The sequence below is a fragment of the Tribolium castaneum genome, chromosome 9 (genome assembly GCF_031307605.1).
Source record: "Tribolium castaneum strain GA2 chromosome 9, icTriCast1.1, whole genome shotgun sequence".
In the NCBI taxonomy this organism is placed as follows: Eukaryota; Metazoa; Arthropoda; class Insecta; order Coleoptera; family Tenebrionidae; genus Tribolium; species Tribolium castaneum.
The window spans coordinates 9,556,612-9,579,085 of NC_087402.1; the positions used below are offsets into that span (position 1 = coordinate 9,556,612).

The 22,474-nt window shown below is 32.3% G+C and overlaps 3 protein-coding genes and 2 long non-coding RNA genes across 7 annotated transcripts in view; 2 read left to right on the plus strand and 3 right to left on the minus strand.

Annotated features, from left to right (window-relative positions):
- Positions 1-1,463: 1,463 nt before the first annotated feature.
- LOC135267048 (uncharacterized) lies at positions 1,464-2,069 on the plus strand. The gene is made up of 2 exons (XR_010335288.1): positions 1,464-1,678; positions 1,726-2,069. It is a non-coding gene; the product is annotated as an uncharacterized LOC135267048 (long non-coding RNA).
- Positions 1,913-7,073, minus strand: LOC664300 (xylosyl- and glucuronyltransferase LARGE2s). The gene is made up of 8 exons (XM_008194272.3): positions 6,789-7,073; positions 6,434-6,734; positions 5,186-5,582; positions 4,830-5,138; positions 2,763-2,915; positions 2,538-2,717; positions 2,270-2,493; positions 1,913-2,219 (listed from the first exon to the last, which is right to left on the minus strand). Exons 1-8 carry the CDS (start codon positions 6,850-6,852, stop codon positions 2,117-2,119), a joined length of 1,731 nt encoding a protein of 576 aa, XP_008192494.2. The 5' UTR covers positions 6,853-7,073; the 3' UTR covers positions 1,913-2,116.
- A 61-nt stretch (positions 7,074-7,134) lies between these two features.
- On the minus strand, positions 7,135-7,472 carry LOC135267047 (uncharacterized). The gene is made up of 2 exons (XR_010335287.1): positions 7,340-7,472; positions 7,135-7,285 (listed from the first exon to the last, which is right to left on the minus strand). It is a non-coding gene; the product is annotated as an uncharacterized LOC135267047 (long non-coding RNA).
- A 127-nt stretch (positions 7,473-7,599) lies between these two features.
- On the plus strand, positions 7,600-11,870 carry Cog8 (Component of oligomeric golgi complex 8). The gene is made up of 4 exons (XM_970313.5): positions 7,600-7,737; positions 7,785-8,257; positions 8,453-8,666; positions 10,916-11,870. The coding sequence occupies exons 1-4, from the start codon at positions 7,683-7,685 to the stop codon at positions 11,848-11,850; spliced, it is 1,677 nt and encodes a 558-aa protein (XP_975406.1). The 5' UTR covers positions 7,600-7,682; the 3' UTR covers positions 11,851-11,870.
- A 3,544-nt stretch (positions 11,871-15,414) lies between these two features.
- Positions 15,415-22,474, minus strand: part of LOC664316 (diuretic hormone receptor) — a 34,391-nt gene continuing 27,331 nt past the window's right edge. For all 3 annotated transcript variants that reach the window (XM_008194489.3, XM_015979558.2, XM_064358633.1), the window contains 6 exons: positions 19,682-19,752; positions 19,251-19,367; positions 19,012-19,197; positions 16,088-16,248; positions 15,879-16,031; positions 15,415-15,829 (listed from right to left, as the gene is read on the minus strand). In XM_008194489.3, the coding sequence (XP_008192711.1) occupies positions 15,905-16,031; positions 16,088-16,248; positions 19,012-19,197; positions 19,251-19,367; positions 19,682-19,752 (662 nt within the window). In that variant the 3' untranslated portion in view covers positions 15,415-15,829; positions 15,879-15,904. The remainder of the gene's footprint in view (positions 15,830-15,878; positions 16,032-16,087; positions 16,249-19,011; positions 19,198-19,250; positions 19,368-19,681; positions 19,753-22,474) is intronic.

A 22,474-nucleotide genomic window follows, 5' to 3' on the forward strand; every position in this document is an offset into this window, starting at 1 on the left:
AAAATAATCCATAATTGACTATCTCTGTACACCTTTTAATAAAACAATTGAACATTTTATAATTTTACTAGAAACATTAAGTCATTATCATTGTTATTTAGTTTGTTTTTTAGTAGTTTGCTTACTACAGACGAGCTCGTCAAATGCGTTGGGTAATTGAATTAGGTCAGGTTGAATAAAAAAATACAAGTGAGAAGTCCATTTTAGTTGTAACACCTACAATTTCTAATATATAAAATATGTAAAGAGGTCAGTTGATTCCCGTATCCGTAAGAAGGGTGCTTATTTTCCGTTTATTTTATTATTAAGTAGAACGTATATCCATTTCTCGGATTCGCATCCCAAGCGTAATTACCCACAAGCGCTTTAATATTTACGATGATTATATTTGCGAAAATTCTGAACCAACGGAATAAGTACAAAACGAATAAAAATTTGCAATGGTACGAGAAAAGTAAACATTTTTGGTTTGGCGAATATTTCTCTCGACAAAAATAAGCATATTTAACAAATTTGTTTTTTAGAAAACAATGTGGGAAACATATGTAATGCAATATTTTTGGTTTTAAGAACTCAGGCAATGCTCAGTGCGCAATGTTCATTAAAAATTAATCTAACTATTTGCCATGAAATCGCAAACAAGTGCCTTTAAGATAAGTCGAACTAAATAAAAATTAAATTTCAATTGGACAAAAATTATTGAAACTAATATTGTTGTGTTGAAAATAAACGGAATCTGGCCAGAAACATCCTTTTTCGCCTGGAAAAACCTCTTCACGACGACGCTCTTGTACTCCAAACAATCCAATTGGTTTTAATCATCAACGATTTCCAACTGTTCTTAACTAGACTTACTCTACTATTGCAACAATATATCCTCCTCATCAATTTTATGTTGTAAAACTTCGAGAACTGAAAAATGTTTTCAGTCTCTCAACAATTCCTTATTTCAGTCACAAAATCGTGACCAAAAATGATTTTCAACCTTTCAACGATAAATTAAACTCCAGAAAGAAGTTTTATGTTTCATTTTATTCAATGGTGGGTTTTGCGCTCGGTTTTTTGTTTAAGCTGCCAACAGGAATTTTTTTAAATGGTGGTGAACGACAACTTATTTTAACTTGTTGGTTTCCCTGCGACTCTTAGACTTCTCCTTATTATGAATTCACATACTTTTACCAATCACTTGCCGTAGCTTATGCGGAGATCATCTTTCTCTAAACTGACACTTTTGTTACACTTTTAATGACTTATATTAGACTTCATGTGATTTATTGTATGAGAACCTTCGAAAGCTCGCTTATAGCTCGACAAAAAATAATACCGAACAAGAATTTACAAGATACATTAAGCATCATCAAAATTTAATGAAGTATATTTGCATTCATAAAATATATATTTTATAGAAAGAAACAATTTTAGATTGAAAAATCAATGCGTTGACGTCTCCCACATGCTGATTTTTATCCAAGTGGCCACAAGTGCCATTTTTATCGCATTCACTTTGTTTCCGATGACGGTCCATGTAATTTACACAAAATCAAGCATTTTTTACCCTATTTAGGTCTCAACTTTCGACGCAATTTTGCTTGTTATAAATACTCGACGAAATTTCGGTAACGTGCTCTCAAAACCCCATACGGATGCCGATACTAAAACTGACTCATCTTTCACAAAAGTATGAAACTGGGCGTTTTTCGGAATGATTCAAAATGTAAATTTTAGGTCCTTCGCACTGCATGGTCTTACTTTGCTCTGCTGGTTCAACTCAACGAATAATTTTTTTATTCAAATATTTACCGTACAACATGGTCAAAGGACTTAATTCGAAGTTTCCAACTTTGAACAAACTTAGGTAGACAACTTGAACTTGGTAGTGTTTAGGAGAGGGTGGGTTGCAATGAATAGTTGCTTCTGATCGATAAATTTATTTAAAATATCTACACCTTACATGGAAGAATAAATATTTCACAGAGATAAGTTTAGTAAAATTAGATTTGATTGCCAACGTGAGACTTATACACCTACTAGTTGCCTAATTAAAAGAATAAACATCACACTAGCAATGACTTGGTAGCTTTATGACCCCTTCCCCGATGGTGCGTTTAAAACTGTTCTACTTAATATCTAAAAGAAACGATGTGTTTTTATTATCGAACAATCTACCGTATTTTTTGTCCAAATCTTTGATAAACTCTTCCTTCAAGTTTTGCAAACACCTACAAACCCAACTAAAATTTTTGCAAAAAAACTAGACTGGATAAATTACATTCTGTAAACCGGAGAAGTTCGAAACTTGGCTATATCATAGCTAGGCGCATGTGGTTTGTGAATAATAAATGCATTCGGTAAAACAATCCATTGGTAGCCCTGCGCTTCCAACTCCATAATATGAGACACCTTATTCCACCCAAAACCCATGAATCTATTATCATATTCAGTGACGTCACTACTGACCACGATATACGGCTCAAAATCGGGCTCCCACTTGACCTGAAATACGACTCTAATATTTACGCCCACAGTGGGTTCCATACTTTGTAGGGTGCAATTGCCGATTTCCATTTTGTGTAATTAGTAGGTGCATGTCCGGCAACCCACACATCGGACCTGAACGGGAAAATAGATTTTTTCTCCCACATTCCCAACAATTGGGCTTTGTTTTTCGGAACACGACTACGATATCTTTGGGTTTCAAACGCAGGAACTATTAATGCCTTGAATCATATTTTAAGAAAGATGTAATCACACGGGGGTCATACTTTGGCTTTCATGTCGTGAATGGAATTCAGGTGACTCTTCAATACTGAATATAAACCTTTCATTGGTAGAAAGTCAATGTCGGCCAAGAAAACAAAAGGGGTGGCTACATTTTTTAATCCAACGTTGCGTAAAATGTTGATTGGGTGATATTCCTATTGAAAGATAATATTCTTAATTTTCAAAATAAACATTCAGTGTAAACGTAAACTGTGTGCACAAAGTGCCTATAATATCAAATTTTCCTCAAAAAGTGGCTTTTTTAACTCTGTATATTTATAAGAATAAATAAGTTACGAACACTTGAAGATTTCGCTAAACTATTTTGTCTGAAATTATTTACTTAAATGAGTTTCATAGAGTTTGAAAATGCACCTCCTTGTATATTTTTCAGCACCTTGCAACAGGTAATTATCTTACAGATTACAATTTTATGGTGACCTGTTATCCATATTTTTACACAATTACTGATGTGCCGTTTAATTTTATTCAGTTTGTTACATGCTGTTGTCGCGAATAGACGCTTTAATAATAAAATCAGAATTTTGCGGTTTAAAAGTGCGTGTTGATCGCGGTTAGTGTGTGCTACAGGACTGGATTTCCAGGAAGAAAAGGGTTCGTCAGCAATATTTTCTTTTTAGAAAAATCACATTAAACCTGTGTCTAATATTTTCAACTAATTTAATGGCACATTGTTTAACTTCTTTTTTTATTTCATTCGGTCCGTTAAAAAGTGTATTTTAATTAATTTCTTTTATTGCCAATAAGGAACATAAGTGAGGATAATTTGAGTGCCATATTTTAAGACGTCAATACCTTATTCAATTTTGAAACTAATATTAGATGACTTATTTACTGATTTTGATTTTAATTTTTTTAACGTCTTGCGTTTTATTTTCTTATTCATCGTAAAGTGAGAAAACTCGACCATTCTACTTTATTCTCTTCATTTTCTAATAAAAAAAATAAAAAAGGTCTTGTTTACCATATCCCATTTTTTTTCTGGCAAGAATGCTCTACATTTTCATTTTCTTAGCAAGTGAAATTTAATATTACATTTTTTTTAACATTTGTAGAGGTTAGTGTGTGCCAATGAAATCTGAAATTAAAATAATAATAGTTTTGAGAGATTTCTGAGTACCTATCTGAACATTTGATAAGGTCTTTTGCTTGAGTCAAATGTAGTTGAAAACTTAATTTCCGCATTTCATTTTGTTTGTAAGTGAAGCAAAATAGAATTCTATCGATTTGTGACTTTGTGAGTTTAATAATTTTAATACTTTTGTCAATTTCGATAAAACTACTGCACATGTAAGCGTTTTATTTCTTTATTGGTTCAAAGATAAGTTACTGAGTAATGTCGAAACAAAACTTTATCGTTTATTTAAAAATCTTAAAGCACTACCTTCAAAAGCTGAATAATTTAGGTAAAGTTAAGTAAACTCGTAAAATCATTGAATCAGACCTCTTTGTAACGTATCAGCAATTAGTTGTCTAAACAGATATATCTTTTATTATGTTGACTTGTTCGCTTGCTTAGACAATGTTGATGTGCCGCTTTATTTTTTCAGTTAATCACCTGTTTCCGCAATTGAACGACTCATAAATTGACTTGGTAAATAAAATATAAATGACATGTTCTGATTATTGTTTTCAAAACATAAACACATGCGTGCTGTGAATTCTTTAGTGCAAAAGAACGAAATAGGATGAAACAATCCGGATTATAGGGTTAGTCTTTTGAACTTCTGGAAAACATTACATTAGATTTGTGAAATTTTGAATTCATTTCATGACACATTGTACTAATTTTGTATTGTGTTAATTAGTCCATTCTATGAAGGTGCAGAGACTCGCTAGAAATTATAGCATTTTTTTTATTCAGTGAGATATTTGAATAAAGCTGGTCAACAATACCATTAAAAAAAATGTATTAAATTAATAACTCATTACACTAATTGTGTCGATTTACTAAAAACTTGATTTTAAAAAAATTAAGTGCGAAAAACACCATAAAATAAAGTTCTGAAGGCCCCCATAAGATTTAATTCGTGGAAAAAATTACTTACCCCATCTTTGAAAACAGCATGGTACGCTATGTTAGTCCGGTCCTGCAATAATTCCGAATTTTCTATAAAATTGTAACATTGTTGAAACTCAGGATCGGTAACGTAAAACGTGAGACTAATAGGGCCTTGCCAGTACTTAACCAACTCTTCTACCATTTGTAACCTATCATAAGACAATTGTGCAACAAAAGTAACATCATTTTTGGCATTTTCCTCGGCTGAATGTTGATACTCCCTAAAAAATAGTAAAGTTCTCCACTGACTAGTTTTGGCGCGATGGAACTCTGCACAAAGATCGGTTTGTGGTTCCTGCAATTTTCCCATTTATTTGGCTGTAAACCTATTGTGAAAATTACATTAACAGCGTCTTGAGTCGCATCGCAATAATACAGCTGGCGTCGTAACAAATTTCCATTATATTCAACAAAAGTCTGGTACAAAGTGCGAAAATAATCACCGTCTTTATTAAGAACGTGAGTTTTTTTTGGCGAATTCCAATGGACTACTTTAACTCGAAACTTATTGTAACAGTTGTAACTTAAAGCGTGATCACTTAGTTGAGTATTCCAGAAGCAAGGCACTTGGTACAGGAGATCAGTGTGTTGCAATAACACCGCGTTTATTATGTCTTGATCTCCCAAACGGGTTGAACCGTAAATTATCGCTACTTTTTTGGCAACAGAGGGCCACAAGCTAGGCCAATCCAGTCTCCTAAGTCTTTCTAAATTGTAAAGCAATACGCCAGAATTAAACCTAAAAAATTTAAAATACAAGACCTCAATAAGCCAAACCTCTAGAATCCGAACAAGTGAATAGAAGCAAACCATAAAATAATCGACAAAATAATAAAAGAAAAATTCAACAACAGACGTTCTTGGGTATTTAGTAAATTGTAAATTGCGTTTTTAATCTCAAAAGCCCCATAACGCATAAATTAAGTTTTTAAACCTCAAAATCACAAAAAAGTGTTAATGATGCCCATAAATAATTTTAAACAAAATTAGGCAAAGAAAAAATGTTTACAGAGTGTTCCAGGTTTTATGGCCGAAACAAAACAAATTAATAGTTTAAACGATAGGGAATTAATTGAGCTACCATTTGATACTTTGAAAGTATTGCTGTGAGACATTAAATACCAATTTTAAGATTTTTTTAGTTATTGGCGTGTTTTGTATATGGTAAAATACCTTTAATTAAATATAAATAATATAATATATAAATATATAATATATAAATATGTAATAATATATAATATATAAATTTAAGGAGTTTTACCATATAGAAAATACGCCAATAACTTGATTTTTTTTCACAAAATTGGTTTTTAAAGTCTCACAGCAATATCTTAAAAATTCTGAACAATATGAAAGTATCAAATGGAAGCGCATTTAGTTTTCTTTCGCTTAGATTTTCACTTTATTTTTTTACTCGACTAGAAATATTTATTTTCGTCTGAGCCATAAAACACCCTGTATATTGTAAAGTTAAAATATTTCTTGTGTAAAATACAGTTTAAGTATTTTAGTCCAAAATTTTTAATAAATACACTTGTAGACTATGCTACAATTAGTTCGGATTACAGAGGTTCTACTGTAATTATTTACCCTCTGCCGCTGGCGGGCCAAGGCTTAATTTTGGTGTTTTTCCCCAAATAGTAATCGCTCTGATTTTCAACAATTCCAACTGCTTGTTTATTATTGAATTTTTCAAACAGTCTCCACAGCTCGATAATGTCGCCAACGAAAGTTAAATCAGTGTCAAGGACTATGATTTTCTTGGTAACGTTTAAAGGAATAATTTTTGGAAACACAAGCTTTAGCAAGCCAAAAATGCCGGAATAATGGCTGTTGGGGACCCATCTAACGTCCTGAATGTAATCATTAATGTCGTAAAATGTTGTATTGCCTATAAAAAAATTAATAACTGAACGTGGAGGTAACAAAATAAACCGGAAAATACTTTGTGGCACGTTCCATGTGTCGAATAAAGTTTTCAGGACTTTTTCAGAGACCTTGTTGACCATAATATGAAAATGGATGGGATTGATGTTGTAAAAAAACAATGATTTTAGTAAAGTGTGCAAGTATAAATTAGACCTGTATCCAGAACAAACAAACCCAATGTGAATTGTTTCACATTTATCATGAAGTGGGTTTTTGTCCGTTTCTTTCAAAGGATGGGTCTTTTTTTGCCCATTCCATTGGCCTTCATCCTCCTTTGAGACATATGCGAGCTTGGTATTACTGCTGAGGTCTTTGTAAACTGTAAATCACAGGCTTGATTCGGTACTTTTACTGTAAATACGAACCTGAATTGTAAGGAATAACAAAGTTCACAATTATAAGAAAAATTATAGTAGACAATACTAAAACAATTAGCCAGTGTCGAGGAAATTTACAAGTGAATACATTGCGTTTTTTTGAACGTATATTTACAAAATTCGAGACATAAAATTCCTGCAAAATACACACAAGGTCATGATTTAAAACCAAGAGGAAATCCTCTATTACCTGAACCGCCTATTGCGCTATATCATTCCAACAAAAACAATTAATTCATCACTATTAATTTATTTGTAGAGGTTCTAAAACTTAACCTCAAAACTTGACATTTGACGTGAAAGCACAAACTTCAATTTCTTATGTTAATTCACAAGTTATTTTTGAACAAGTTTACAGGTTCGGTTAATTTTTTCAAAATAAATCTGCGTCAGGGTCGCTTTTCGTCCAAAAAGGCGAAATTAATTTAAAAATTGAATGATCGCGTCCGGAAATTACCTAGCAAACGTCATTCTGACAACTCGCGTCCTGTGTTTACCAAGTGACATGTCAACAATTCATAATAAGTGCAAAAATGAGTGATGAGACGAGTAATTTATTAAAACTAGTCTTCCCCAACGGATTTCCCAGTAATTACAACATAAATTTTTAAACCGTAACTCAGTCAGGTTTATAGGTGCATGGGAATACAGCACCGCATTCAGCGACTACATTTCCCGATTAGGCACATACAAAGTTGAGGATTTGTCACGAGAACCCGCTCGTTTGAACGAGGAAAAGGCCTCAATTCATGAACAGACCCAGGAATTGGCTGTCACTAACTATAAAACGTTCATTGAAACGGCACAATGTTCGCGCGATTTGTTCACTCAATTCAATACAATTGAGGAGAAGTTGGATAATCTTCTCGAAGATATACCCGAATTTGAAAAGAAGTGTCAATTATTTGGGGAAGAAACAAGCGGGATTAACAATTTGCGACGGTTGAATTCGTTGACTCTGACACGAAATGCACAGTTGCTCGAAATTTTAGAACTTCCACAATTAATGAACTCGTTCATTAATGACGGTTTGTATGAGGACGCCTTGGAATTGGCCAGTTACGTGCGGAAATTGCATAATAAACATCCGGATGTGCCTATATTTAAAGTAATTCAGACCAGGTTTATTATAACAGCTACCCTGACCAATGAAGTGTCCCTTCATTTGCTTACCGTAATGTGGCGCCATCTGTTACAAATTTCCACACTGTTAGAATCGCAAACGACTATGGTTTATTGAGGGGAAACTTCTTTCATTGATCAAGGAAGCTGTGTTTATAACTTCTTAACTAACATTTTTTAGAGTATTGTTGCTGATGTTGATAAGGCGTGGTTGTTGATGTTACATCAATTACTTACGCAATTAAAACAAGAATTGACTTTACCGAAATGTTTACAAATTGTTAGTCATTTGAGACGTATGCAAGTTTTTACCGAATCTGAGTTGAGATTAAAGTTTCTGCAAACGAGAAATACATGGCTTCAGTCTTGCTTGAATGCTATTCCTAAGGACAATGGTAATTTCATTGTTTTTCATAAAACACAGCCTCTTTGATGGATAGGGAACACCATTCGTATTATTTAGTCTTCGGTTTGTTCGGTCAATTTGACTGTTTAAATTATGGGTACTTGCAAATTTTAAACTTTTCTAATCTTATGAAACTGACATAATATGTAAAAACGGAATTCTCCGAATGCACAATAACAGGAATCAGAATTATATTTTTCTTATTTTTATTAATTAAAGGTCATTTCTGTTTTTTATACTTTTCAAATTTTAAGGTTTCCGAGAAAATCCAATTTAAACCTTGTATTAAAACGAGTATTAAAGGGAGATTGCGGAAATAGAAGAACTTAATAGAAATTATTAACGTTGTAACTTAAAAACCTATTATGTAGTGATAAAGTGCAAACACTTTATCGAAAACAAATTATTTTATAATCAATTTCCGTTGTAAACACGATTGAAGACGCAAAAAATTGTAAATAACAGTTATAGAGAATTAAATTAAAAATTAGTCCGCAACCCCTTATTCCTTTTCATCTTGAACGGTTTAGGATTAAATTAATTTTCAGATCTCTGATTACCGGTAAAAATTATTCGTGCTTTGAGCGTTTATGGATTTCTTTAGTGTTTGTTTAAACCGTTGAACAGCTACATGGTCTTGCAGACTTATTTAAACAAATTTATATTCTCTACAACTTTTTTTCTTACTTATTTTATTTTTTATTTTATTTGTGTTTTAATTTTTATCTTGCTCCATTCTTGAGAGAGATTATTGTGGAATGGAAAGAAATAAAATTGGTCCTTTTTTCTCAAATTTTTAAAAACGCATTTTTCGTACTCATTTTTTTGTATAATCAATGATATTCGCAGCTTTTTAAAAAATACAAGACGATGCGTAGTTTTTATTTATTTCTATTTTTTTGTTTTCATTATTCTGGTGAAAATTTTAGTCATCAGTTTCTCTCAGCTTTTTAAGAATGTAAAGCTCAACAATTCTGTATTTTTTCAAAGCAAATTTAAGTTAATTTAAAACCATTTGGACTCAAAACGGCATAACGACGCTCGAAGCGCTCTCATTTTGTATTCTGCTGTATTATACCATGTGATCATTTGAATTTATAATTACAGTAGGCTTTATTAGTTTTATGCTTGAATAAAAACCCCGATTATCATAACAATTAATCAACTCAAAGAGTCAAGAAATAATATTTTGAACAGTTATTTTTAATTAAAATATTTTTTCCCTCAGTATGCAATAGTTTTCAATCACAAAAAAAAACTTTATTCTAAAATTATAAATTCAGAAGATCGTATATGGCATAAAATCGGTGAAAAAATGTAAACTTTCTGAAACCAAAAAATAATACGGTGCCAAATCGTTTTAAATTAATTTAAATCCAACCTACTTACTTGGAAAAAAGCTTTGCACTCTTAACAGACTGATAGAAAAATTGACCACTAAAATTTTCATAAGAAACATGAGAAAGAATTATTTAAACTTTACGCTTCATCCCGTATTTTTCAAAACGATGCAAATACCGTTAAAGATTGCAGAGAATTAAATTTCCTTTAAAAAAATCCGCGAAACCATATCTCTGTCTTTAAGGATTCGTCGTTTCACTTTACCGGTGCTCAGGTAACGGAAAGTTAATTTATACGTAAACCGTTGAAGATAGAAATATGGTGTTCGGACTTTTTTTATAAGAACTTCGTTCCTTACAATTTTTTTGTATCTTCAACCGTATTTCCAGCGTTTTGATAAATATGCGACGTCGGGAAAAGAATTATCACTTAAAATATTTATCAATTACCGTTCGTATATTTAATACTAGAAGGAGTGCAAGTTGGCAAAAATTAAAAAAATATCGTTTACGATAAATTTTTTTATACTATTTAGAATATAATGCTCTGTCTGTTTTTTTTGTTTGCTATGTGTTGCAACCAGTTTTCCAAATTTATTGCTCTGAAAAGTTAGATTATAATGTAACAAGTGCGCTCTTTTGCAACATTAACGTAACTATCAAGGACGGAAACGTTTTATTTGTACACATTTCGTTTCATATCCTAACTTTTAGATAACCGTAGTCCGATACCATCGTAATCGGGCCCATAAACACTCATTTTTTGTTAGGTCAGTTTTTTATTTCGGTACAAAATTAGACTAAAACGTTCGGGGAAGTTGATTGGTGTCGACCACAAAAGTGACCCTTTCCATCACGGAGGTTGTGCGTGAAACAGTTTTTGAAACAGTTATTTCAGCCAATTATCACTTGAACAAGACGATTGAAGTGACCAGAGTCAACCTGTTCAACATAATCACCCAGTATAGAGCAATTTTCAATGATGATGAGCACAGCCCTCTAGCTTCAATCAAGAGTCAGCAAGTCAACCAAAACGTAATTTTCTTCACTTGGATCCGAGACAAGATTTCCGATTTTTTGGCGACACTTGAGCACGACTTAAACCAAGGAGTGTCATCAATTGATACAATTTTGGCCCAGTGTATGTACTTCGGGGTTTCGTTCAGTAAAGTCGGGTGTGATTTTCGGTCGTCTTTGATCCCGATTTTTACAAATAAAATCGTCACAGATTTCGAGAATGCAATAAATGACGCTATTAAACGATTTGAATTGAATATGGAACGGTTCACTCTCATTAACAAAAATCACTCGAACGTTCCTTGGAAAAACAAGAATGAAGACCCGCTGCAACCTCCTGATAGTTTGTTGGAGTTCTACCCAATTGCTGAATTTTTGAATAATGTTCTAACAGCACTGAACGAACTGAAATTATGCGCTCCTATCGCGGCTGCGAAAGCTGTGGTTGATTCATTACAACATGCATTGTTAGTTATTGCCAAATCGATTCTGGTGTTACATGGGCAAGAGCAACAAGCTTTCACAGCGAATGCGAAAGATGCTTTTACCAGATTGTGCATGTGTTTTGCTGATGATTTAGTTCCCTATATTCAGAAATGTGTGCATATTATCTTCCCTCCGAGCAATATTGCGACTGTGTTAGGGGTAAACGTGCAAGTGTTGCAAAACGAAGGGCTCACCTTTTTGAATAAGGATGTTATTGTCGATCCAATTAGACACTTGCTCCCTGTTAAAATCACCCCTGTGTTAGACTTGGTTGAAAGTGAAACAAAAATCGAAGCTAGTGATAACAGAAATGAATTAACATCGGAGTAATAAAAATATTTTTTGTAAAAGTTTTGTCTTTTATTTATTTCCTTCCGTTTGTACTTCCACATTTTTGAAAGCCTTCGAACGTCGGTTAGCGCTGCTGCGTTCGCGTTCTTTCAGCTCCAAACACAATTCGTAAATTCCATCATCGTCCAAAAGATCGCAACTATCAAGCAGTGTCAGTTTTGTCGTCGAACTGAAATGTAAGCGTAGCTTTCGTGGCAAATCTACGACTTTCACACTGTTCTCTTGAATATCGTGGAAGGGAATGTACTCAAGCATTGAGTAAAAAAGTTTATCTTCCTGGTCTGGGGCGATTGAGACTTCAGTTTGACACTTGCTTTCGGAGATAACGTGCGCTTTTATTTTATTACTTTCGAGAATGTGGGGATAAACGCGGATCATTGTTTGCACCTCTTTGTCCATGGTTATTTTCTCGGGCGGAAGGCGGTGACGGGAACCCCACATTTCTCACAAAAATTTTGATTTAAAATCAAAATTTTTGACGTTTTGGGAAAAAAACTAAATACGCAAGCGTAGAAAAAATAGACAAAATTATTAAAATTAGTGAAAGAGAGTAACAAACTGTTCGGACGATAACTATTTCTCATTTTATATTTTTTCTTCTTTCATTTTCATTGCAATTCACTTAGGCACTTCCACTTTTAATTTTTTCTATAAATTGGGTGATAAGATGCTTGTGATGATAACATCTGCAGCCTTTTAACAAAAAAACGATGTGATAAGGATTTATTTTGCCTGATACGAAGATTCTTATTATTATAAAGGCACTAAAGTATCGCCCTAATATTTCACGTTCTTCTCTTTCGAAAGCAGACCAATTTTTTCTCAAAGTAAAATCCACTCTTCTAAAATTTTTATTACCTTGGCGTTGTGAATTGTTGTGAATTAAGTTTATTGTAAACTTCGCTATTGCGTCAACATTTTTCGGCATTTAAAAAAAAGGTAGTACCTATTTCTTCACTGTTGGAATAATTTTGCTTAGAAAATAATATATCGAAGGACAAGATTCTGATGTTTAAATAAAAAATCCACTGAGAGAGTGAATATCCCTGTATTATTTTTTTGCAATTATGTTATTTGAACCTATTAAACTAACAACTAAATAAAAACTAGTTTTTATGTACAAATATAGAACTTTGAATTCTATTATCATTCCATTATGATTATGATTAATTAATATTGTAGAGAATTGTAAACTGGGTTGTGTTTATTATTTTTGTATTTTCCTTGTTTATCAAAACAAAAAATGATATTTTATCGGAAGTAGGTAAAATCAAGTGGAAGTTGTTAATTAAAAAGGTACCGTCAAATGTTTTCATTTCTTATTTTTGATTAAATAATCTTATCAGTTAATACTGGTCTTAAATAAATGTTTGATAATCATTTGAGTTTATTTCCAATAAACTTGAAAAAAGTAGAATTATTATCTGGCCATACATAATTCCTGTGTTTTGAAGGCAGCGTTTCAAATTTACGGTTTTCGTTTTATCTGTAGGCGTTGAAACCGTGGTAGTCCACTAATTAAAAAAAATCTTCGTATACATTTTCCAAATTAATCAATAATCAGACACGTGCCAAACCGCATGTTAATGTGTGAATCGCTACGCATTTATCCACAGATCAAACCGGACCTGTGGAATTTCGACTTGACGAAAGTTTGTACTACATGACCACAGTTTTCTAGTGATTGTTTCCATTGGTTTCGGAAGTATTCACTCAAAGTTCGTAGTTTTTTGGCCACAAAGTTTCAATCAGCTTTGGGATAATATAATATACCTCCCTACCTCGTATTTTTTTTAAACAAACAACACTGCCAAAAGGCATGATGATCGTATAGTCATCAAAAATACTAAAATAATCAAAACCAAATAATTTTGCACCTGTTTTGCCCTAAATTTGTTTTATTAAATATGATTTGTTGATATTAAAATTTGTATTTTTTTGGTCATAAAGTTATTTCAATCAGCTTTGCCGCCAATGTGGGCACAAACATTCCAAAAAAACATATTTTTTTTGAACTAAAACATATTTATTTACCTATCCCATGACCCCCTTTCGTACTTTTGAATGATCTGTGACTGTTTTTACGGATTTTCACCGGCTTTTCGTTTTTTTTTGTTAGATTTTCTCGAAATGTCAACTGACACATTAAAAAAGTGCGCGCGCATGCGCTTTGATTTTCAACACAGGTTATTGTCATCATTTTGATCAATTTAAAAGAGTTTCAATTCAATATTCCTTATTTTTTCCTCTCATTATCCCAATTTTGGTGTTTTCTATCTAGCAGGTCCTCCAACTTTACCTAGGGGGGAAAATTCTAACAAAAATTGAAAATGTCAAATGCAACAAAGACAGACTCACCCTTTTATGAACTAACGTAAGGCACGTAATGATTGTTGTAAGATTTGTAAGCATTTTGATTGGGCCGTTTGAGGTCGGCCATTAAAATTACGGAGAAAACCAATCATTGTAGCTTTTTTGATTCATTCAAAAAATTATGTTTTTGGATATGATTGGTCCAGCTCAGGTCGGCCATTAAAATTACGGAGAAAACCAATCACTTGAGATTTTTTGATTCATTGAAAAAAAATTTTTTTGGATATGATTGGTCCATTTAAGGTCGGCCATTATAATAATTTGGGAAACCAATCCCTTTGAATTTTTGGACCCATTCAATAAAAATTTATAAACGGCTTTCCTTAATGCTTCACTAAGTCAAAATTTAAAAAAAAAATTAACAGCAACTCGTCTTGGGCCACAAGTTTTGTTTAATTATTGTTTTTGCACCTAAAAATTGTGTTAAAAAAATACATTTATGTTGAAGTTTTCCAAAAAGATATTTTTGCATTTTGAAGGCACTTCTCCTTTTGAACGCGTTATTATCGAATACCTCGGTTTCTCCAGGATTTATACCTTGTGTCTAGATAAAAAATGCATTCCTTTTTAAAAGAGTCAGACTGCACGTGTAAATAAGAACAATGTTGTTGTTTAATTGTTAATTTTCTGTTAATTTAATTGCTCTCCCTTTTTATAAACTGACAAAGATATCCATTGTCTTCCTAAAATTTTAATGAAAGAGAAAGAAAGCGTTAATACCGAAAAAATTATTCGGTAAACAATACAACGGGTACTAATATTATAAATATTGGTTTTTCTATAATTATTATTGGAAATGAGCGTAAAGTTGAACCTAGTTCTAAATTATTTTTCCTTTGTCAAATGCACTACAATCAGACACTCTTATGCTTTCTGTGTCATTGGGGATTATTTTGCATTTTTTTGCTGTATGTTATTTTAATGACAATATGGTAATTAGAAAAATAACCTCAACTTTTTTGTTTTTTTAATAAATAATCTTATCAGTTAGCACTGGTCTTATTCAATAAATGGTTGGAAATCATTTCGAGTTTATTTCCAATAAATTTGAAGAAAGCAGAATTTATTCTTTTGTACTTGTGGCCAACTTTGAGCGACAAAATTGATCTTTATATTGCCCCACTTCAGTTTTTTACGACGCTTAATATCCCTGCTAGGAAAATTGGGAAATAAATTTTTTATTATGTATGATATATTTCCTTTGGGTTACACGGTCCATAATTTTTTATATCTTTTTTCACCATTTACATATTTTACATTTGAATGAAACTGTTAATTATGCATTTAATTTACATGCATCACAAGGAAAACAATTCGAGAATGGCTTCATTAAACATGAAACTGCAGATATTTGTTGGTAAACGAGTACAAAAATGACACCCATCGACATAGAAAAAATATTCCACATTAAACATTGTCATAAGATTGTCCAGGTGTGACAAAAATAGCATTTTGAGGTCCACAATCACAACGTTGCGTTCAGTTTATGTTAAACGCTGATATGTCAACATTCGGAATGGAATTGCCACGAGAAGAATTGTACGAACAGGCTCCTTCCTCTTCCAGAAGAGTGTCCATGGTTGCTCTAAAACCGAAAATTGAATAAATTTTCAAGGGGAATTTCCTTTGTGTACCTTCTATCTCCTCGCGGCATTATTTCTCATCCGACGTCGTTGCTAAACTTAGTTTGTTGTGATAATTTCGGGAACGGTACTACCACAACCGTTGTAGTAGTACCGGTCGAGCATGTGGACCCCCTTTTTCTGTACGAATTTGTTTGATACAGACTAAAACGCAACGTTAGTACTTCAAAGTCGAAAGTTTGGCCCTTTTAGACCCATACCGCATGCTGTCTCTGGCCTGCGACGACCAATCTTTACTCGACGAATATCTGGTTCTTCGCGAACCTAAAGTTCGACGAGTGTGCCAACTGTTGTAATGGTGGCGCACTGTGTTCTTCACCTCAGCGTTGAGGAAGCAGTAAAAAAGCGCCACTGTGAAGCCCTGAAATACCACCCAGTCAACGAACAAGTTGTAAAATAGACGGTTAGAAACAGAATTTCTGACTGCGTTTCGCTGTACGCTTATAAAATGTTTTACGTTAAAAGCTGGTGAAATCTCCTACAAAATGGTCCTTTTAGTTTTTTGTTCCTCAAATAATTTTCGCGATATTTGTTTACAAATTGTACTAAAATGTTTTTTACTACGTGGTCCCTAATTCATAAGATTACAACGAAAGTGTGGTGAAAAGAATGTATCAGACATTGAATTTCTAGTAAAATATTTTTTTATCAGCTGGAGTTTTTGCGATATAAGTAACTCATGTTAATTAACATTCCAAACCAAAAGGCATTTTTTTACCACTTTTCCACAAAACGAAATTAGAGGTCGAGAGCTTATCATTTTTGTATCAAAAATCTTGTCAAAATATTACAAATTCACACTTTTCACAAGCTCTAAAATAGAAACTCGAGCTGATGGCCACATAATTTTTTTAACACAATTTTTTCCTAAAACTGAACAATGCTTTACAGCTCTCTAAAGCTCTCTCTTGGTTAGTCCTCAGCTTGTATTTAACGAAGTATCGCGTTCCTATGTGCCTGAAAAGAGGCAAAAATAATAGCATTTTTTATTCATTTAGTAACTTGTTAGTCCATTTAACCAAATTTTGCGAAAAAACTGAGTCTTTAGCTTAAAAAATGATAAAACGCGCAAAAAAAGATCAAAATAACAGAATAACACGATTTTAGATATAATTTTCTTATTTCCTTGCTTGCTTTTTGATTCAGTTGAATTTATGTAATTAATTAATTTCTTCACAGTAAAAAATCTTATTTTAGTCTTTATTTAGTTTTATTCTGGCAAAACTTGTCAAAAAATCATTTATTTTCATCAATAACGTGCTGCATCTTATTTTGTGATTTTCGACTTGTTTTGTATAAAATAACGCAAAATATTTGCATTTTTGGTTGGGAATGTGTAAGACATCGGAAAGAACAAAATGGCACTGTCATTTTGTACGAAGTTCGGCAGAATCTCGCAAAAATTGAGTTTTTACCTCAATTTTTTCACCAGTTTGGTGTTTTTTTGTATTTTTTTAACAAAATCTAATTCAGACAAGCTCCGTTTTTCGAGTGAAATTGATACGACTGTATTTGGTGGTTGATTTTTATAACATTTTGTGGAAAGCCGAAAATGTATCTACTAAAATCGTTAAAAAAATAATGAAAAATAATACAACTTACAACTTCAATTTGTAAGTTTTCGGTTCGATTTAGCAAAAATAAACCTCAGATTCGGTGATTTTTTGGCTTATTTTGGACGAAATTACGTATTTCTAGTTGAAGAATGTTTATTTTGGACGATATCACGCAAAAAACAAGTTTGGTTTTCTGTTCAAAAACTCATTAAATAAGCTGAAGAAAGAGTTGCTTCGGACATAGTTTCAAAAATTTTTACTCAAAAACGTACGTAAATGTTAGAAAAACGCTCATTTGAACAAATTTTCCAAATTTCTTGACTTATTTTGGATAAAATTTTAAATTATGAATCACCCGTAAAAGGCAAAAAACCATGGGATGTTATTTTCTAGCCAGTTTAGTAATTTTTGGCTTTTTAGCGAAATCCCGCAAAAAATTGAGTTTTTAGCTCAACCAAAAATGGAGAAAAGATATAAATTACAGGAACAAATTTAGTGATTTTATTTCTTAGGTACCATATTTCTTACTAATCTGCTGTTGTAGTCTAATATTGTCTAAGTTACGGAAACCATAAGTAATTCTGCATAATTTTCTTGGGACTTTTAAGGAGAGAACGATGAATCCTTAATTCCCTCTAACCAGTTTTCTTCAATCATTCAGCTCATTCTATCTTGTGTATTGTTTCAGATTTTGAACCAAAACTCAACTTGTCCTCATTTTAACTCTTTTTTATAAAGCGACAAATTTTTCATAAAAAATTATCAATACTGTTAAAAATGCCAAAAATTTCTAAAAAATTTATTTTTTCTAGAAACTTATTTTAGTAAGAAATAAAACCACGGTAATTACTGGGTATATAAATAACTATTATTGATTATTTATTGGTGTGGGGTTCAAAAAATGGAAAAATAATAACATCACTTCCGATTTAGTTTCGAAAATTTTCGATTTGATTTCGTAAAAAAAACCTAGGTTTTGATGAAAAAATGTACCTAAAAAAGCATAAGTAACACTTAATTTCGACCAAATTCGCTAATTTTTGGCTCATTTTCTACGAAATTACACAAATATTTATGTTTGTAACTTCAAAATTGCAGTATGTCGTGCGAAACAGGCAAAACTACACTCTCATTTAATAACATAAGATCGAAAATATACTCAATTAGAGCAAGCTGTGCCTGCAGAACTTTAGCCATATTTCAGCCCTTTATTTATACTTTAGCCACATTTTAGCCGTTTTAGCAGCACTTTATTTTTATGTTGGTTTTACACTTCACTTTCAAGGCGTGCTCTAATTGAGTATATTTTCGATCTCATGTTACAATTTAATAACTACTTAATTTTTTGGCCCAGTTTAGCGAAATCTCGCAAAACAATATTTTTAGTCCAAACACTTTCTGCTTTACATAATTTACCAAAATACTAAGATTATTTTTTAGTATTTCCTTCAAAACTGAAAGATTTAAGCACGAATGGGACATGAGGAAAAAACTCTGTTTCAAACCATGCATTTTGAGCGTTTTCATTGGACTTCTGAGACGAGTTTAGAGGGAGTTTTTCGGCTAACCTGTGTAGATAAGAGGATGGCTCTAATGCTGTCGTATATGCGTCTGGAGATGCCTTCGGTGGGCCCCACTATAACTAGAATGTAAGTGACTCCCAGGAGAGGAATAAGGACTAGTAGAGCTTTGGCCGCTTTCCGGTACTGCTGCGTTTCAACGTTGTTGGCTGACCGGAGTTTGGTTATTAATACCTGGAATAGGGGTCGTTAGTGTCAGGGATGGGTCTAATTTGTCGTTAACTCACCCACATGATTATGCAAAGGAATATTACATTAATTATAAGAACGGCAATTGCGGGTCCTTGGTAGATCCAATCGAAAGGATGCGGAGTCCAAGGACAGCTCCGGAACATCTCACCCGCCTAAAAAATTACAAAATTTTTGAGTGCGTTTGATTAATTGGGAGATTAAGTGGGTGTTTGTTCAGGTGCCAGATACTTGTCCGATAAAACAAATAACATAATTATAGACAGTTACTTCATTCGCTGTAAGCCGTAATCTGGTAAACATTTACTCGGCACAATTTCCAAATAAATTAAGGTGTGTGCATGTGATCTTATTTATTTGGAATATCGTGCGAACATTCGTCCACGTCAGCCCACTGTCGCGATAATGATCGTGGAAGGGACGCGACAATAGTGCCAAAATAGAACATCGATTTCGGATTTAAAATTACCTGTTGGTCCTCTAATGGTAGTGTGAAACTTTTAGCGATGCCCCAGACCAGTACAAACAGAATCGGTCCCCCTAAAAATAAAAATCGATAAAACAATTTCATGGTTTGAAGCGTCTTTATAAAAGCTTTGAAACAGACGGGTTGTGGTGACGATTAGTTTCTGTAAATGACGGGAAATCATTGCGGTTTTATTCACCCCAAACACGCGGAATTTTGAAAGGAGCGATGAAACACAACTTCTGCATTGTTTTCCCGGCTATAACTTTATTTACAAAATTACCGTTTAAAATGCAAATTAACTGTATCATATGCTAAATGCACGAGTCGATCTTTTCCGATTTTTCTGGAAAATATATTAGTGAAATGGTGTTTTGATAACAGTGTGTTACACGAGTACGTGTCAACGTTGAATCCTTGTTTACATTTAGTGTTGCAACAAGTGATTCTGATTAAATTTTATTGCGTATCAATTTAAAAAATTGAGGAGTTATTTGCTGATTAATGAAAATCGGGTTTGTTCGTTTTATCTGGATTATTTTTCCCGGTACAAATATTTTATATAAATATTTTTCATCATTAGTGTTGAAATAAGCTCTTGATTTATCAAGGATTTTTGTGTTAACACACAAATTAGTGGGTGGATTGGTACTCTGTAAAGCCATGTTTGATTTTATAATGAGTTTTCAGGTCGTGGTGGAGTATGCAAACTATCAGATTTTAATTTAATTCGAATATAACTTTGAAAATCATCTCTAATCCCATAGGTGGATCGTTGATAACAATACTTATGAAATTATTTACGGGTAACATTATGAATTAAACAAAAAATATTACAGAAACTTAAATAGTTTTAGTGATACAAGTTCGCGTCAATGATGTAGATATGTGAGCTACATTTTAGAAGCTGCAAGCTTTATCATAGAACTACCCCTAAAGTAATGACCTAATTAGCAGCTAATGAGTAAATGACATTACTAAAGCACTGGTTTTAAATTTCATGAGTAGGTTATTTACTACTGATCGATAATGGATGAAAAACTTGTTTCAACTCTAAAAATATACAAAGTGGGCCTGGTAAAAGCATATTTCTACTATACCTCACAAACTCATAATCCCACAAAATGTTGAGCAAAATTATGGAACCAAGGGTTTTGCGCATAAACTATGTACTTATAAAACATGTGATTATTTTTCAAGGATAAAATTTTTCAAAATTTATTTTAGTTTTCGTGTTATTAATTTTTTTTTACAAAGGGCACCCTACCATGGTGTTTTTTTTGTAAAAGACTATGCTCTAGAACTTACTTGTAATCCTATAATATTGTTTTTAAGTCAGTGGTTTTCTAAAAATAAATTATTAAAGTTGCATTTTGAGCTCATTACAAAGGTTTTTCGAACTTGGCCGAAATGGTTACATCCATGGATGTTCAGATTTACGAAAAATTTAACGAATCAAATTACGCGACTTCTTCGAACAAATTCGGAAAATCCTTCAAAAACAAAATTATTGAGTTAGAAGTAATTTTTAAAGCATAATCTTTTAGCAAAAATCGCCGTAGTAGGGTGCCATTAAAAAAAATTCTTAAAAAAATTATCACATTTTTAAGGTAGTTGATAATGTACAAATGAGTTTTTTCCTGAGGCACATAGTTTAGGCACAAAACGCTTGGATCCAAACTTTTGCCCAACACTGTATATTTCTCTAAACATGTGAATTTTTTAAAAATTTTTCCACGATTTCTTATAATTAAAATTAATTGATTATACATTATGCAGATTACATATTGATTAACATTACCACATTTTCAACTCTAAGGGCCCGTTTACAGAAATCTTCTTTAAAATTTAACACGTTGTTAAAAGTTAACAGCGCTAATGGACCAATCAAATTGGTTCAGTTTGATCACGTGACCAGTTAATCATGCATTTAATTAAAGATTAAATTAATGACGCTTCTATAAACCGACCATAATAATCACAAATATTTCGCGTAGTTTTGTCCAGAATAAACATTTTTCATCTATAAATCAAATATTTCACGTAATTTCGTCCAAAATACGCCAAAAAATCACCATATCTTTGATGTTAGGTCTAAATAAAAAATAAAATAAAATTATATTTGATGCTTTTAAACATTACCTTTAACTATCAAAAATCTATAATAATAATAATTATTATTATTATTAGTCAAAGTCAAAAAACGGGCAAATTATATTGAAAATCGTGTTATTTTGCTTTTTTCGTGCATTTTAACATGTTTTTAATCTACAAACTCATTTTTTACGCAAAATTTAGCTAAAATAGGCCAACAAAACACTAACTTGGGTAAAAATGAGACCGCACTTTTACCCCTCTAGGACGTTTAGCACGCAGAAGCGCAATATTTTGTCAAATACAAAACTAATCACATTTGATTAAAAATAATAATATTTTTAGTTTCATCTGAGCGCTTTATAATGTTTTTCAGTTAGAAACGAAATTATTTTAATAAATTTTGCTCAAATCTTTATTCATATTCCCAGTAAACTTTTAATTGGCACACTTATTAGTTTATAAAAAAATTTTTGCCTAACACACCTTCAGATGTAATTATTGATTGCAGTGAGGCTGTAAAAAATTATTAGTTCTTTCAAATTCTTGTTCATCGTCTGCTTAAATATAATAAGTAATAACTTTAGGGTAGGTTGATTAGGATGTCAATACGTAGTACTAGTACCTATTTATAAAAAAGTCTTTACTTTATTAAGTATAATTATTTTAGAACAATAAGCGATACTCAAATGTTGTTTTGTG